Source organism: Cryptomeria japonica, chromosome 3, assembly GCF_030272615.1.
Source record: "Cryptomeria japonica chromosome 3, Sugi_1.0, whole genome shotgun sequence".
In the NCBI taxonomy this organism is placed as follows: Eukaryota; Viridiplantae; Streptophyta; class Pinopsida; order Cupressales; family Cupressaceae; genus Cryptomeria; species Cryptomeria japonica.
This window is the reverse complement of record NC_081407.1, coordinates 904,777,032-904,793,057: the sequence shown is the minus strand read 5'-3', so window position 1 is coordinate 904,793,057 and position 16,026 is coordinate 904,777,032. Positions and strand designations below refer to the sequence as shown.

The following is a 16,026-nucleotide window of genomic DNA, read 5'->3' as shown; positions in this document are numbered from 1 at the left end:
AAATTTTTGGTTTGCTGTTAAAATAGGCCCTTTTTCATTGTAATCATAGAATGGTTGGAATTTGCAGAGGAAGAATAATGAAGAGAATTTGATCCAAACTTGTGTCAATTTTTATAATTTCATTTATTGTATTGGTTGTGTTTTAACTGGCTACATCACAATATGATTCATCCTAGGATAATAAATGTATATAGATCATCAATATAAATTCATCATCATAATAGTCCAATATATGCCATCATCTATAAAAGTCATCATATAATGTATGTCTATATAAAGTGTCTAGCAACATAAAATAGAAACTAAGATATGAATGGAGTCATAAGTGTCAACAAAAATATCATATAAGAGTCTAGATAACTGTATTGATGCATAAGTCAAAAGATGAACCAGTGAGTGACACTAGACGTTGCATAGATTTGTACAATAGATGAGGTTGATTTGTAGGTCATTTAGAAAATGATGTGTGTGCAACAAAGGGCTTAACGAAGACTAGATATATTGAAATAGAGTATGCATCCACTTATAAGGATCCAAACATGATTCAAACAAAACCTTTGAATCAAGAAGATAATCAAGCTCCATTATTAATAGTCTCATGTTATGTTTGCAATACGGAGAGATAGGGATAGAAAGAGGGAGGGAGAGAGATATGAAATGATACATAGAGAGAGATGGAGAGATAATGAGATAGAGATAGAGGGATAAATGGAAGAAGAAATATAGAGAGATAGAGATATAGAGGTAAATAGATACATGTATAGAGGTATAGGAAGAGAGAGAGGGATAGAGATGGATGGATAAATAGAGGGAGTCATGTGAGATACATGGGAAGATATAAAAATATGGTTAAGAGAGAGAGAGAGAGAGAGAGAGAGAGAGAGAGAGAGAGCAGGAAGAGGGGGGATATACAAAGATAGAGAGAGAGTGGATGAGATTGAGAGAAAGGTGACAAAGACCAATATTAGAAAGGTATAGAGAGAGATAGATAGGGGAAAGATAAAGAGATGAAGATATAGATAGGGATAAGGAAGGTGGAATTGGAAGTGTGTGTGTGTGTGTATGAGTGAGAGATATATAGATAAATAGAGAGGGAATATATGTGTGTGTAGAGAGAGAGATGAGGTCCCAGAGAGAATATAATTTAATTTGTACTATATTAAAAAATATATTATATATTCATATATAATAATAATTTATATTATAAAATATACTATATATTTGTTGGTGTAATTAATTATTCATGTCGGATATTATTACACCTTACTTAAGTTTACTTAGGTACATGCATTTCATAGTAGTTTGGGTATGAGACACTTGGGTGTTTGTGCCACATTGGGATAGTGTGTGTAGGAGAATTTCCACCTTTTATGGTGTGATCTTGTTACTACTCTAACATATCCACTTATTGTGGAGTGACAATTCTACCTTTGGTGGGTGATCCTTCTCATGTAGAATATTATATTGTTTCTCCTACCTACCACACCTATTTTCTACCTACCCTTGTTTCTTATTGAGCCACATGTCATGTTTGTGTGCTCACATATCCATATAGACTTGCTTATATAAACAGGCTCATATTGATTATATGTAACACTTGATGATCCAGTCGATCAATATTTTCATCTTGATAGAATATAGTTTATTCCTATCATACATTTTGTTCTCTCTTATTTGTGCTTTCCATTGCCATTAGATCTTGGCAAAATCTCACAATATTATTATAATATTATTAATACAAGGCCTTTTATGTTTAAATGTGCATTGATTAAATTTGACTTGAAAATCATTACACAAATTCCAATAGTCTAAAAAAGAGTTATTTTTAACCAATCAAAATAACAAAATTATAATATAATTTTTAAAATTAATTTAATAATTCACATTCTATAAAATATAATATATAATAGTACACTTAATTTGTAATTATTAATTTTTAATTGTATATTAACTATATATTATAATACAACATGTAATAATGATATAGTTTCTATTAAATGAAATATTATATATAACAATAAATATAATTTAATTTGTAATTAATTATAAATTATAATAATATTAAAAAATATTATATAAAAATGATTTAACCAAAATATCAAAATTTTATTATATATTTAATTTGTAAACATATAATTTGAAAATAAAATATTTACTCTAATTTTAATGCATAAAATAACCTTAATATTTTGAAATATGAATTCTTCCCACACACTTTAAACTTAAAAGTCCATATAAACATGAATCCATGTATTTTAACTTAGTGCGACTTTTAAAATCTAGCACTCTAGTGGCTAGGGTCAATTTGAATCATTTTTTGTAATACTTCAATGTACATTGCTTATAGTTTTACAAATAGAGTATTCAATCCTTTAAGAAAATTGTGAGTTAGCCACTATTGATTTTATATATTAAAAAATTAGAATTTTTTTTAAGAAGAATATTAAATTTGTATGTCTTAAAATAAATAAATAAATAAATTTAAGTTTTTTAAGGATGCAAAATAGAGGTAGAGGGAGGGGCATTTTAACTAAGAGAACCTCAACTATCACATAAAATATATGTTGACTATGAAAAGTGAGTTAATTGTTAATGAAAGGGCAGTACGCTAAAAATTAATTCATCAATTTGAAAATTCATTAAAGTGAGAAAAGATGGAAAAAAATTCAACCACGGCAAACGTTTCAATCGTCTTGCACCTTGCAAGCAAATATAAACCATTGATTTGACATAGCAGATCAGACATCTAAAATTTGGACATGCCGACTATTCAATCATCACGATTTTTTCAGAATCCTTTGTGATGCGGCACTAATTTCCAACTAAAACGACAATTAAACCCGAAAACAAAGTTTAACGAGGAAAAGTGAAAGGCGTTCCCGCAAATTCTAAACTCAAATTGTATGACTCTGCATTCTTCTACTTGAAATCATACAAAGGAAGAGACACGAATCCAAAAAATAATCGAAAAATATCATACAAACTAAAAGTTAATGTTTGTTTCAATCATTAAAGATTTAGATTAAATCTCATGGCCGATTTTCGATGTCATCGATGTCAATGATGTATTATCCATAATGTGAAAAGTGAGTGTATGATATCCAAGAGCAGACCACTCCAAAATTAACGAATATTTGCGTCGATCTTTAAAACCGTCCAAAATGGACCGGGGATTTACAGGTTATAGCATAGTCGGCTGTCGATTTAATAATTATGATTCTGTTTGAAGAGCTAGCGGACAATGGAAAAGGCAAATGCGTTGTTAATAGCGACGTGGTCGAGGAATGGAAATGTACAAAAATACTAAAACCTGTAGATATATAAGTATATTTCTGTTGCACATCTTTATATATGGCCGTGAGTGAGTTGCCAGCACAAAGAAAAGAGAAGAGAAGAGAAGAGAAGAGAATGGGGAAACTGAAATTGGTGTTGTTGGTATTCTGCGTGATTATGATGATGATGACAATGTGTACAAGTGCGAGTGAAAGACGGGGAAGAATGACGGTGAACAGCTTCGAGAAAGGAGGGGATGGAGGTGGACCCTCGGCTTGTGATGGGCACTTCCATTCCAACAAAGATCACTGGGTGGCTCTTCCTCCTGCCACCTTTGATCATAACTCCAACTGTTTCCGCAAACTGAAAATCAGTGCGCGAGGGAAGTCTACGGTGGCCACCGTCATCGATGAATGTGCGAAGCCGTGCAAGGATGATATCGTGGACGCCTCTGAGAGTGTTTGGAAAGCCCTCGGCGTGCACCGCGGTGATAATGACTTCGGCCTCATGCCCATCACCTGGCATTTCATCTCCTAGTGATCATTCTCATCCTCAATCCTCAATCCCTTCTCTTTCTCTTTCTCTTTCTTGCACACGATCAATCCATGGATTACTTCTCTTGTTCGCTGCTTTCATCTTTTGTTTGTATTCCAAGGTTCATACCTTATTTGCTCGCTCCATTTCTTGTTTTAAGGAAAAATGAAGTTTAGTCTTTTCAAGATCTCAACGTCCAACGATTTAATAATTAGATTAAACATTAGCTTAAGAAAATTGATACTTATTTCACATATAGATGTAAAATAGATGATCTCTTCAATTATTAAACATTAGCTAAGAAAATTGATACTTATTTCACATATAGATGTAAAATAGATGCTCTCTTCAATTTAAGTTGGATTTATGACTCTCCTAAATTTATTTTTTTTAAATTGCATGTCAAATTTGTGAATAATTTTGAGTGCTTAATAATGAGTCTTTTATTTTAACACTAATTGATAAAACGAGAGTTTATTCTTTCACTAAGTTGAAAAGGATACACATAATAGCATTCTATCAAATGTATAAAGATTCAATAATGATATAGAATGTAGACAATGGTAAATTATATCCAATCTCTTGACATATCCTATTTCCTTGTTTACCAGTCTTCAATAAACATACCACAAGATAACGATTCTCATATGGATAATTATGCTTTGCCTATTTATAGCATAGATTGACTTAATACTTCTTAGAAAACTAAGACAAATATCTCAATGCTAAAGATTTATAAGCTATAATTACCCTTAGCTTTTATCCATACTTTTTTAATCCACTAAATCAAAAGAAATAATCTTATTGAAACTAATGTACATATATGACTACAATTCCACCTGTGCAATACTTAATTGTCTCAAGAACAAAATAATTTTGTCAAAATTGAGCTTGACTAACAATAATTTATTTGGCTCGTTATCTAATATTCACATAATTATTGAAATTTAGCTCAATATGACTTAAAAACTATGAAAACTAGATATTAGAATTTACCTAAAGCGATTTAGTTACAAGGGAGTTTAGAAAATATATATGTATCTATATACATATCTATATATATATGCATATGTGTGTGTGTGTGTGTGTGTGTGTGTCTATAAATATGTATGTATATATATGGACATATGCACGCATGCAAACACACACACACACATTGTGTGTGTGTGTGTGTGTGTGTGTGTGTGAGAGAGAGAGAGAGAGAGAGAGAGAGAGAGAGAGAGAGATGTATATATATACATATACATTTACATATATGAGAAGCCTATTTTCAAGCAAGACACATTTCTTCTACAAATTCTATAAAATGCTAACTTCTGAGCACCTATAAAACCCTTGTCATTACTCAAATGATCAAATAGTAATTTAGAATTGAATCTTCATGCAACAATAATTTAACCTATAGTGCTAATTAATAGCTATCTTAAGACTCAATTTTAATACATGAATATAATTTTCTCAATTAAGTCCAATAAAAGAAGAGAAATGGTGTTTGTCCATGGATGGGAAGGTGCAATGGAAAGAAATAGAACATTAGAGCTAACTAAATTACCTATGGGTAAATAAGTGATTGGAGTTAACTAGACTGTGGGGAATAGTTTTAAAGGAAGAATGAAAAAGAGAAGTGTAACAATAAAACGATACAAATAAAAATCTAGAAGAGATTATAATGAGACATGGACTCTCATACCAAGAATTAAAACTATGAGAGTAGTCTTAACTTAATAACATCTCAGCACAAATGGAAGTTGTACCAATTAAATATAAAATTTACCTTTATAAATGATGTGATGAAGGGAACACATTTATGTTGAACAATGCCTTGAACTATGAAGTCCCAAGAAAAAAATAAAGTGTATAGATTTCAGAAAGCACTCTATGACTAAAATAAACACCTCAAACATAGTTTTAAAAAAAACTCATCTAAAGACAATTCATGGTGTGATTTTAATTATTATCTTGCACATATATGATTTAATTTTATAACAAATAATGACTTTCACATTGTCAAGTTTAATGAAGCCATGAAAAGGAAGTTTAAAATGATAGATTGTGGTCTACTAAAATATTTATTTGATATTAAGGTAAAATAAATGGATATGGAATGTTTATTCCAATTTTTTTAAAGGAGGTTCAAAGTGTTGAATGACAAGTCTACACCAACACCAATAGTCATAAATCTACTGCACTTCACTCTCCCAAGACGGCTTAATTCTCGTTAAAATAAAAAAGTGAGATTGGAGGGACAAGCAAAATGCTTTGAGCGACTGGAATGAGTTTCACCAAAATCCATGTGCTTGGACAGGAATCTCCTGTGATACTTTCAACAACGTTACCGTTGTTGATCTCACAGGGGCCTCCATTTCTGGCAACCTCACTTCCGCTATATGCGCCCTTTCTAATCTCACCGCCTTGACTCTCCAACGCAAAGCTTTCACCGGTCCTTCTCCCATTGGCCTCTTGCATTGCAAGCATTTGCACAAGCTCGATTTGTCGAGCAACCACTTTGCTGGAACGCTGCCCACTCGTATCTCCGAGTTGAGCAAGTTGAGAATCTTGAACTTGCCCAATAATAGTTTCAGTGGCTCCATTTCTCCAGCCTTCAGAATGGTGGTGGCAAAGCTCGAAGCTCTCTTCTTCCACGAAAATAGTTTGAGTGGAGAATTCCCTAATTTTTTCGGGGAATTAAAGTCTCTGAAGAACCTCACGTTTGACAATAATCCTCTGCGTCCTCGTGTGCTACCCACAGAGCTTGGCAATTTAAAGCAATTGCAGCAGTTATGGCTACAAAAGTGTAAATTTCATTTATTTGAAATTCTAGTAAGCTTAACCGACCGGAATTAATAGCTTTTCCCGCCATTTCCATTAAGTGAGTAGGATGAGGATTTCGTCTAGTTGGCGAGTCTAAAAAACAGCCTTCGGTCCTAGTCCGGTCAGCCTCAAATACGACCTGCATCCCCGCATCGATCGAATCGTGGCAAGTTTAGTATAGGAGGTGGAGGTAGTCTTGTGGGCCGAATCCCGAATTTCTTGGGCAATTTAATTCAGTTGGAGGAATCACTAAATTTTTAGGGCCATTAGATATGATGATATTAGAGCAGATCCCAAAGTTACAGCTGATTTTGAGATGTTTTCGCATGCCAAATTTGACAATTACTGCCTGTTTTCAATCTGACTTGCAGTTTGGCAATTTCCTCTGTAAGAAATTTGTTTTCTTGCGTTATTTTAAAATTGGTGTCCATGATCCCTTGCCATCTATTATACTTCAGCCATTCCAACACTTCCAGGCCTTCAAGTCTCTTCTTTAATCCCATCAACTCATTAACGTATAGGTCTGAGGACCAGGTTAGAGGTGTTGAATTTACGGATATATGGTCCATCTTGATGTTATCTTCCAACTCCTCTCCAATTTTTGCCTTTTGTTGGTTTGTTCCATTAGTGAACTTGAGTTGATGCTCTTGTTGGCATGCTCTTTTTAGCTTGATCTTCAAGATCCACTTGCATTTCCCTCCTTGTATTTACTTGCTCTTGTTGCACCTTATGAATAACTGCTGTTTGATTGAAGTTTACTATTCTTGACAAGATAGCGATAAACTTAATGTGCCTTGCCATCTTAACCTCCTGACTATTTTAATTTGCCTTCGCTGCAAAATCTTCTTATATTGCTTGACATTAACAAATGTAAGTCCTTTTACATTAAGAGCTTTGTCTTGTTCACATACATGAGATTCTATTCTCCTTGCTGAGACACCTATTTGATGCGCACTCTCACGATAATTCCCAATCCTCTTCTCACAACTTTCCTCTAACACTTCCAATGAAAGAGTGTGTTCGTCTCCTTTATATTCTGAGAAATCTATTGGTAGATCCACCTTCTGCACTGATGTTTTCCACCATATTATCTGATTTTGATGTTTATGAGTTTATCCTCCCAGTTGGCAGAGTTTGTTTTTGTTATCAGTAATAACCATCAACAAACACAGTAATAGACAATAACCATTTTATCTTGCATTTGACCACCTCGCCAGCAAAACCCCGTCCCGACCACTAAAAGAGAATATTGGTTATCCTACAGCATTGATAATTCTCTTTTGTTGTGTTTGGCATACAAAGCATACAAAGTGTTGACAAGTTTCAACATGCCGACTATTCAATCATTTTTAACTAAAACGACAGTTAAACTCCAAAACAAAGTTTAACGAGGACAAGCGAAAGGAGTTCACTCAAATTCCAGGAGGGCATTCTAAACACAAATTGTATGACTCTGCATTCTTCTACTTGAAACCATACAAAGGAAGAGACACGAATCCAAAATAAAATCGAAGAATATCACACAAATGAACAGTTAATGTTTGTTTCGATCATTAAAGATGCCGATTTTCGATGTCATCAATGTCAACGATGTGGTGAACGAATATTTATATGCTCTCTTAAATTTAATATTTTAATTTTATTAATAAAACATATTGCATATAATTTTGGATGTTTAATAGTAATTATTATTTTTGGATTAATTATTTGGAGTCTATAATCTTTAAATGAGAATATTATATTAGTAAAATATTTCAAATAGTTCAAAATTAGATCAGAGAGAAATAAGAGTAGGATAATAAATATTTTTAAAAATTATAAGACTCACAATATAGACTAGGAATACCATGCTAATGTATACAATAATTTGGACTAATATGTTTTAAATCTTTTGGACCTGTTTCAATTATTTGTATTAAATATAGACTTGTAATATGTTCATATTATTTAAAATAATTCATAATAAGCATGCAGGAAATATAGAAAAGATATTAGCTTAACTAAAAATGACTAAAACAACCAACATGACGATATGTTTATACAATCTTCTATCACTAAAAGATGAAATGAATTTTTAAAACACAAATGTTAGTATACTATTCAAACATATTTCTATATTTCAATACTTGCAATCATTTATGCACTAACTTTTTTTAATAATATCTACCCTAACATCTAAAAAAAAAGGCCAAGTTGAGGGTCATAAGAATCCTCCTCAATTGTCTTGAACTTTCTCTTCATTTCCATGTCTTATATAGAATATAGAATATAGATTTAATGAAAATGATCTAGAAGGAATAGATAAAGAATTCATAGATTCCAAGGTTCGTCTCAAACACATAATATTAGTTTTCACACAAAAAAAATCTCAAATTGAGGCTTTAGACCTTAATAGACCTCTCAAACACATTTCCTTAATCCCTAATAATTAATTTTACAAATCCTAGAGCCAATACATTATTGTATTTTAAAATGGTAGCTAGACAATTATTTGAGACAATGTCCTTCCTACAATATACTTGTTTTGAAGTGTTTATATTTATGACCATGCCTTCTACTTTATTTAGATTCATCCACAAGATACGTAAAATTTTCTCAAATATGAATATCCATCCATGGTGACAACTAATAAAATATTATAAATTTATTCAAGTTCATTCAATGTAAGGGTGCTAAGATGATGCAGATTATTCTCACATCCTACAAATAAACAATGTCTACCATGTATAACAAAGGAAATAAACATAGTAAGACAAAAATAAACAAAGAAATCAAATCGCATTACCCCATGATTTTTAGTTTATTATTGTGAATCTAAAAATTACATTTTCCAAAAGTAAACCTATGATAATTGTTATCTATTTTTATTCATACACAACTCTAAGACTACCTCCTTAATAGAAAGATCAACCCCTAAATTTCTTACATTTAACAAAAATTAGATACCTAAGTTAATTATCTCCTAAGAAGATTACAAAGTGTAAAAAAAAACACTTCGAAAGAGTAAGAATCAACTCCTAATTTGACTCCTACATAGAATACTTAGAAGTAGTTGTTAAGAGATAGTTCACATCATTCTCCACTTCTTTTAAAATTTTGAACCTCCTGATTTAAAGCCCATTTACATGTATACACCTCAACAATTAAAACACTAAAAATATCAACAACCTAACAATTATTTTTTTGGCAATGTGAGATTTTCCTTTTATCCTAGGATACTACTGCATGACACATCCATAAAAGATTTTGGAAGAGGTAATAGAACCATCCTTATTGCTCGAAAAACCAAGCCACAACATTCCCTTCCACCAGATTAAATATCTCTTTAAATTATCATATTTTTTCTTCTTCCACTTCCAACCTCTTGTTGGCATAGAGAAACTCCTCCTTTGCGAATTGGTGTTCTTCCTTTATTCCTAGCTCCTTGAAGACTTAGGAATTATCCTCCATTGAAAATCATCATTGATTTTTACACCATTTGTATCATCTACATATAAATCAATTAATATAGAAATAAATTTAAGGGAACAAAAATCTCCCAAAAGTGATTTCTCCTCTTCTGCATTATGCCATTTAGGAACACTTTCTTTTTCATATTTTGTGAGGTGGAATTTAGTTCTTAGTTCAATGTGATGTTTTTTTTTTTAAAATTCAATTTAAACATTGTTCTTCATACCATAGTTGTTCATATACTTACTCTCTCCCTCAATTATCCTTGTTCCCTCCTTAGGGAAGTGATGATCTTCTACTCCTTTTTATCACTATCAAGATCCTCTACATATTCTTCTAGCTATTTTTGATAAGTTGTGTTCTCTAAAAATATTAAATCGTCATCACAAATGGGGATCCCAAATATTTCCATCTCTAGTGCAGCTTCCTCTGCAACACGGACTACTTAATCCACTACTACAACAATTTGGGACTCGTCTTGTGTTAGGTTGCATTCCTTCTCATTTTAGTCTCTCAAGTCTTCTCTCTCTACATTGTAATCTTCAATGCCTTCCCATTATTAGGGGTAACACAACTCTACTGATCCATAAAACTCAACCATCTCTTCATCTTCAACCCATTCAACCATTTTTTTCTTTCATTGACTCTTGGAAGATCTCATTCAAAGGTATTTTCTCCATTTCTTCAATGGATCCTATATTTCCTTGTTCTAATCGTTCCACTTCTTGTCTGATCCTTGACTCGATGACTTTCTGTTTTGAGAATGGCTCTTGTCCACAAAGTGAATATTTATTATTACCATTATTTTTCACATTCTCACAACTCTTCAGTGTCTTTGATGTAGATTTATTTCTCTTTGGCTTTTTGTTATTGCATGCCTCATAATCTTCTGCCATGCACCATAACTACTCCAACTCAAACTCTAATTATTGTAGCTCCTTTTGCTCATATTTGGTTTTCTTTTGTTTTCACCTTTGTCTTCCTCTTTCTTCCAACTTAATTCTTCTCTTCTTCACATCATAATATAACTCCATAATTTTTTATATTTTTTTCAACCCCAAAAATAGAGCTACAGCTCTATTCTCCTTTCTTGGACATAAAATCTCCTACATCCACTTATGCATATGAAGATAGTTAGACATAATCTTTTAACCATAACAGGTATCCAAATAATAAGGTATTAATTGCTAGAATTTATATCATCTATCTAGATCAGGTGATATTTTCAATAACTTCAAATAACAACAACACATCTCTAATCATGTAATTTAAGCAAATATATAAAAATTTCATGACAAAGGGATATAACAGCCTACCTATCCTCAAGAATTATTTTTAGTCCTTTGCCCTTATTACGAAGTTTTACTAGAACAAATAATGTATTTTCATAATATTTGAATTATTAAGATCTTCTATAAAATCCAATTGAAACCTTTTCAATGTAATCTCCCTATTTATTGTCTTCTTACACAACATCCCAAGCACTTTGAAGAATAAATAGTACATAAATGACGTCCCAAGCTCATATAGGCATCCTATTTTTCTCACCTCGTGATCTTTGAACATCACGCGCTAATTATCATCTACGTAATTAAATTAGATTTATAAAACATAGGATTCGCAAAGAAAATAGTACACCTAATCCGGCTTTTCTCATACTCGACATTTACATTACAAAGATATAATAGAAAAATAAATAATGAATCATATTCTAGAAGAGGCAAGAATCATGGTATGCTGACATCAACCCAATTTATTTGTGCTCATTGGCTTGGTGAGAAAATCTATAATATTAATTAAAGCATAAATATTCTATATTATGACTTTGCCACCCTCAACCATGTTCTATATTATGATAAGCATGATACATTTAAGTTTTTAATAAACATATAACATTCTAACTATTTATAAAATCTCTAACAATATATTCTCTATTCCAAATTCATCTAAATACTACATTTAATTTATCTAAACTAATGTATTTATTATTCAGTTTTGAACTCTTAATTTTAAACTTAAGCTATATTTAATTAGTTAGTTTTCTTAAAATATTTATGTGAGTTACATTTCATTGTACCACAATATCTAAACTATATATTTCTACCATATGAATATCAAACAAATCAATATTTCAAATATTTCATTATGTAGGCATTGAATTTACATACTCCCATTTATATGAACTTATTAACTTTCTAAACTTTTCAAATTTTCACTAGGATTTTTATTTTTTTTATGAGAGAAGTTAATTAATTAGACATTAATTTGAATAGCGTCATATCTTTAAAGAAAGGTAAATTTGAAAGTATATTGAAATGAACATGATAGCAGAAATCAACTCTTCAATATCTCTTGCTTGATAGTCTTGTTTATGTTTATTTCAAAGTTTAATCTCATATCAATATAACAAATTCTTATCTACTTTTTTTTTAATATATATACTCTTATTTTATAGACACTTGGTTAAAAAGAAGTTGTCAACATACCGATTATTCAAACTGATGATTTGTAATTTACATTCTAGTCTTGACCCCACACCACCCCACCCGACCCTACCCTACCCTACCCTATATACTTATCTATTTCCTTATCTCTATCTTAAACTCTCCCTCTATTTCTTCCCCTCAATCTATTTATCTCTTTATCTCTATTTCTTTATTTTTATCTCCCTCTACTCTCTCCATTTCTCTATTCATCTCTACTTCTATCTATTCTAAAGTAACCATTTGCATCTCTTGTTTAAAAGGAAATGCTACAAAGTGTGACAAGTCAACATGCCGACTATTCAATCCTCACGGTTTTTTCTTAATCCTTTGTGATGCGGCACCACTTTCCAACTAAAACGACAATAAAACTCGAAAACGAAGTTTAACGAGGAAAAGTGAAAGGCCTTCACACAAATTTCAGGAGTGCATTCTAAACTCAAATTGTATGACTGTGCATTCTTGTTCTTTTACTTCAAATCATACAAAGGAAGAGACAATCGAAGACTATCAAACCAATCAACAAGTAATATTTGTTTTCATCTTTAAAGATTTAAGCTAAATTTCATGGCCGATTTCAATGTCATCGATGCCAATGATGGCGTGGACCAATATTGGTTTGTTAAGTTTGGTAAAGAATGTCTAATACGTAAAGTGAGTATATCATCTCCAAGACCATACTACTCTAAAATTGAAGAATATTTGTGTCGATCTTTAAAACCGTCCAAAATGGACCGGGGATTTACAGGTTATAACATACTCGGCTGTCGATATCATAGATATAATTGATTATGTTTCTGTTTCCCTAAAACTAAATCTTTCAAGAGCGGACAATGGATAAGGCAAAAGTGTGATTAGCGAAGTAGAAATGTACAAAATTATTAACGCCTGTCGATGTAATACATGAAATATATTTCTCTTGCAAATATATATAAGATAGTGAGTGAGTGGTCATCATATAACAATGACTAGGGGTTTCGAGAAAGGAGAAGAGAATGGGGGGATTGAAATGGGTGTTGTTGGTATGCTGTGTAATGATGATGACAATGTGTACAAGTGCGAGTGAAAGGCGGGGAAGAATGACGGTGAACAGCTTCGAGAAAGGAGGAGATGGAGGCGGACCTTCCGCTTGTGACGGGCACTTCCATTCCGACAATGATCACTGGGTGGCTCTTCCTCCTCCCACCTTTCATCACAACTCCAACTGTTTTCGCAAAGTGAAAATGAGTGCGCGAGGGAAGTCTACGGTGGCCACCGTCATCGATGAATGCGCGAAGCCGTGTAAGGATGACATCGTGGACGCCTCTGAAAGTGTTTGGAAAGCCCTCGGCGTGCGCCACTTCGATAATGACTTCGGACTCATGCCCATCACCTGGCATTTCATCTCCTAGTGATCATCCTCATTCCGGAGATCATCCTCATTCCTCATGCCCATCACTTGGCATTTCATCTCCTGATCATCCTCATCCTCATCCTCGTGCATAATAATAACCTCAATCCACTTTACCACCTATTCTGCTTTGTCTTAGCTACTGTTCCATAATAATAACCTCAATCCACTTTACCAGCTATTCTGCTTTGTCTTAGCTACTGTTTTCTTTTTCTTGCACACGATCAATCCATGAATTACTTCTCTAGTTGTTCGCCACATTATTAGACTCAAGGCCAAGGTCAAGGCCAAGGTCATTAGAAGAAAATTCAAGATTCTAGACTCAGTTAGAGAACAGGATTAGACTCAATTAGATCAACGACTTAGCGTGGATTTTACATAGAGGCTATAAACTTTGTTGTAAATACAATCATATAATTTTTTTATAGTATTTATTTGTTTATTAAATTAATTTGAACTAAATTAAATTAAAATTATATTAAATTAAAATTTATATTAAACTAAATTTATGTTGAAATTTTATATATATATTTAGTCTTTATTTATTTATTAAATTAAATTAAATGAAAATTTATATTACACTAAATTTATGTTGAACTTTTATATATATTTTTAAACTATTTTTTAAAATTATATATCATAAACATATTTTTAAAGAATTTTGTTAAAGTTTAAATTAATATTATAGATTTAATATTGAATGTTTTCTTTTTTATATTAAACTTTTACCTTTCAAATTGTATACCAAAATTTATATTTTTATTTAGTTATTTTTTTAATTCTAGAATCTAAGTTTCATGTTCTGTACTATTTTTGAATTTCATATTTTTACAAATAATATTATCATTATATTTAATAGTTATCTAAAACTATTGCACATCTTTAAATGTCTCTTATTATGGGACCCACAACATCTGACAACAGGTACCATGAACCATCATCTGTTGGATGAACAAAGATCAACGACTTAGGGTGGATTTCAACCTGAATGTGGGAAGTGAACACATTTGTGATAACTTCACCCGGAATTGAATGTTTTACATTTAATTAAATATAATTAAATCTATAAAGCTCTTTTTCGGGCACAAGTTTAAAATGATTAAACAAACTTAAAAAATAATTCCAAAAAGCGACTCGAGCATGGTGACGTGCCCGAAAAATGGCAAAATTCATGGGACCCATGACAACTGACAACATATACCATTGTTTGTTGGATGAGCACAGATCAATGGCTTAGGGGTGATTTCAGCCCGAATGTGGTAAGTGAACACATTTGTGAGAACTTCACCCAGAATTGAACATTTTACATTAAATCAAATATAATTAAGTCTATAAAGCTCTATTTCAGGCTGAAGTTGACGGACTAAAGAGACTTAAAAAATAGTCTGGAAAAGTGACTCGAGTGTGGTGATGTGCCCAAAAAATGGCAAAAGTCATGGGACCCATGATAATTGAAAACATATACCATCATCCCTTGGATGAGCACAGATCAACGACTTAGGGTGGATTTCGGCCCGAATGTGGGAAGCGAACACATTTATTAGAACTTCCCCTGGAATTAAATGTTTTACTTTTAATTAAATATAGTTAAGTCAATAAAGCTCTATTTGGGGTAGAAGTTGAAGGATTAAAAATAAAAAAATAGTCCGGAAAAGTGACTCGAGTGTGGTGACGTGCCCGAAAAATGGCAAAAGTCATGGGACCCATGAATACTGACAACAGATACCATCGTTCGTTGGATGAGCATAGATCAAGGACTTAGGGTGGATTTCAGCCCGAATATGGGAAGTGAACACATTTCTGAGAACTTTACCCAGAATTGAACATTTTACATTTAATATCCTTAGAATTTAGACTGAAGAAATGAATGTATTGTCCTTCGGCGATGAATAGATATTAATAATAATTAATTAAATTACAAGATGATTCTAGATATTTTGCCCTTTAGGTATTACTTTTGTACTTTTCAGAGTTTTCAAAATAAGTGACTCATAAATCATAATCGTATTTCATTTCACGGACAAACCAGTAAATCGAGGGAGATTCAGAAACAACTACTAGATTGAGGAATGCAAGTTGCAACAA

General features: G+C 32.1%; 2 protein-coding genes across 2 annotated transcripts; both read left to right on the top strand.

Annotated features, from left to right (window-relative positions):
- Positions 1-3,351: 3,351 nt before the first annotated feature.
- On the top strand, positions 3,352-3,810 carry LOC131874427 (putative ripening-related protein 6). Its single transcript, XM_059217805.1, has one exon. The coding sequence runs from the start codon at positions 3,352-3,354 to the stop codon at positions 3,808-3,810; it is 459 nt and encodes a 152-aa protein (XP_059073788.1).
- Positions 3,811-13,630: 9,820 nt separating this feature from the next.
- On the top strand, positions 13,631-13,942 carry LOC131066396 (putative ripening-related protein 6). Its single transcript, XM_058001153.2, has one exon. It carries the CDS (start codon positions 13,631-13,633, stop codon positions 13,940-13,942), a length of 312 nt encoding a protein of 103 aa, XP_057857136.1.
- The last annotated feature ends 2,084 nt before the right edge of the window (positions 13,943-16,026 follow it).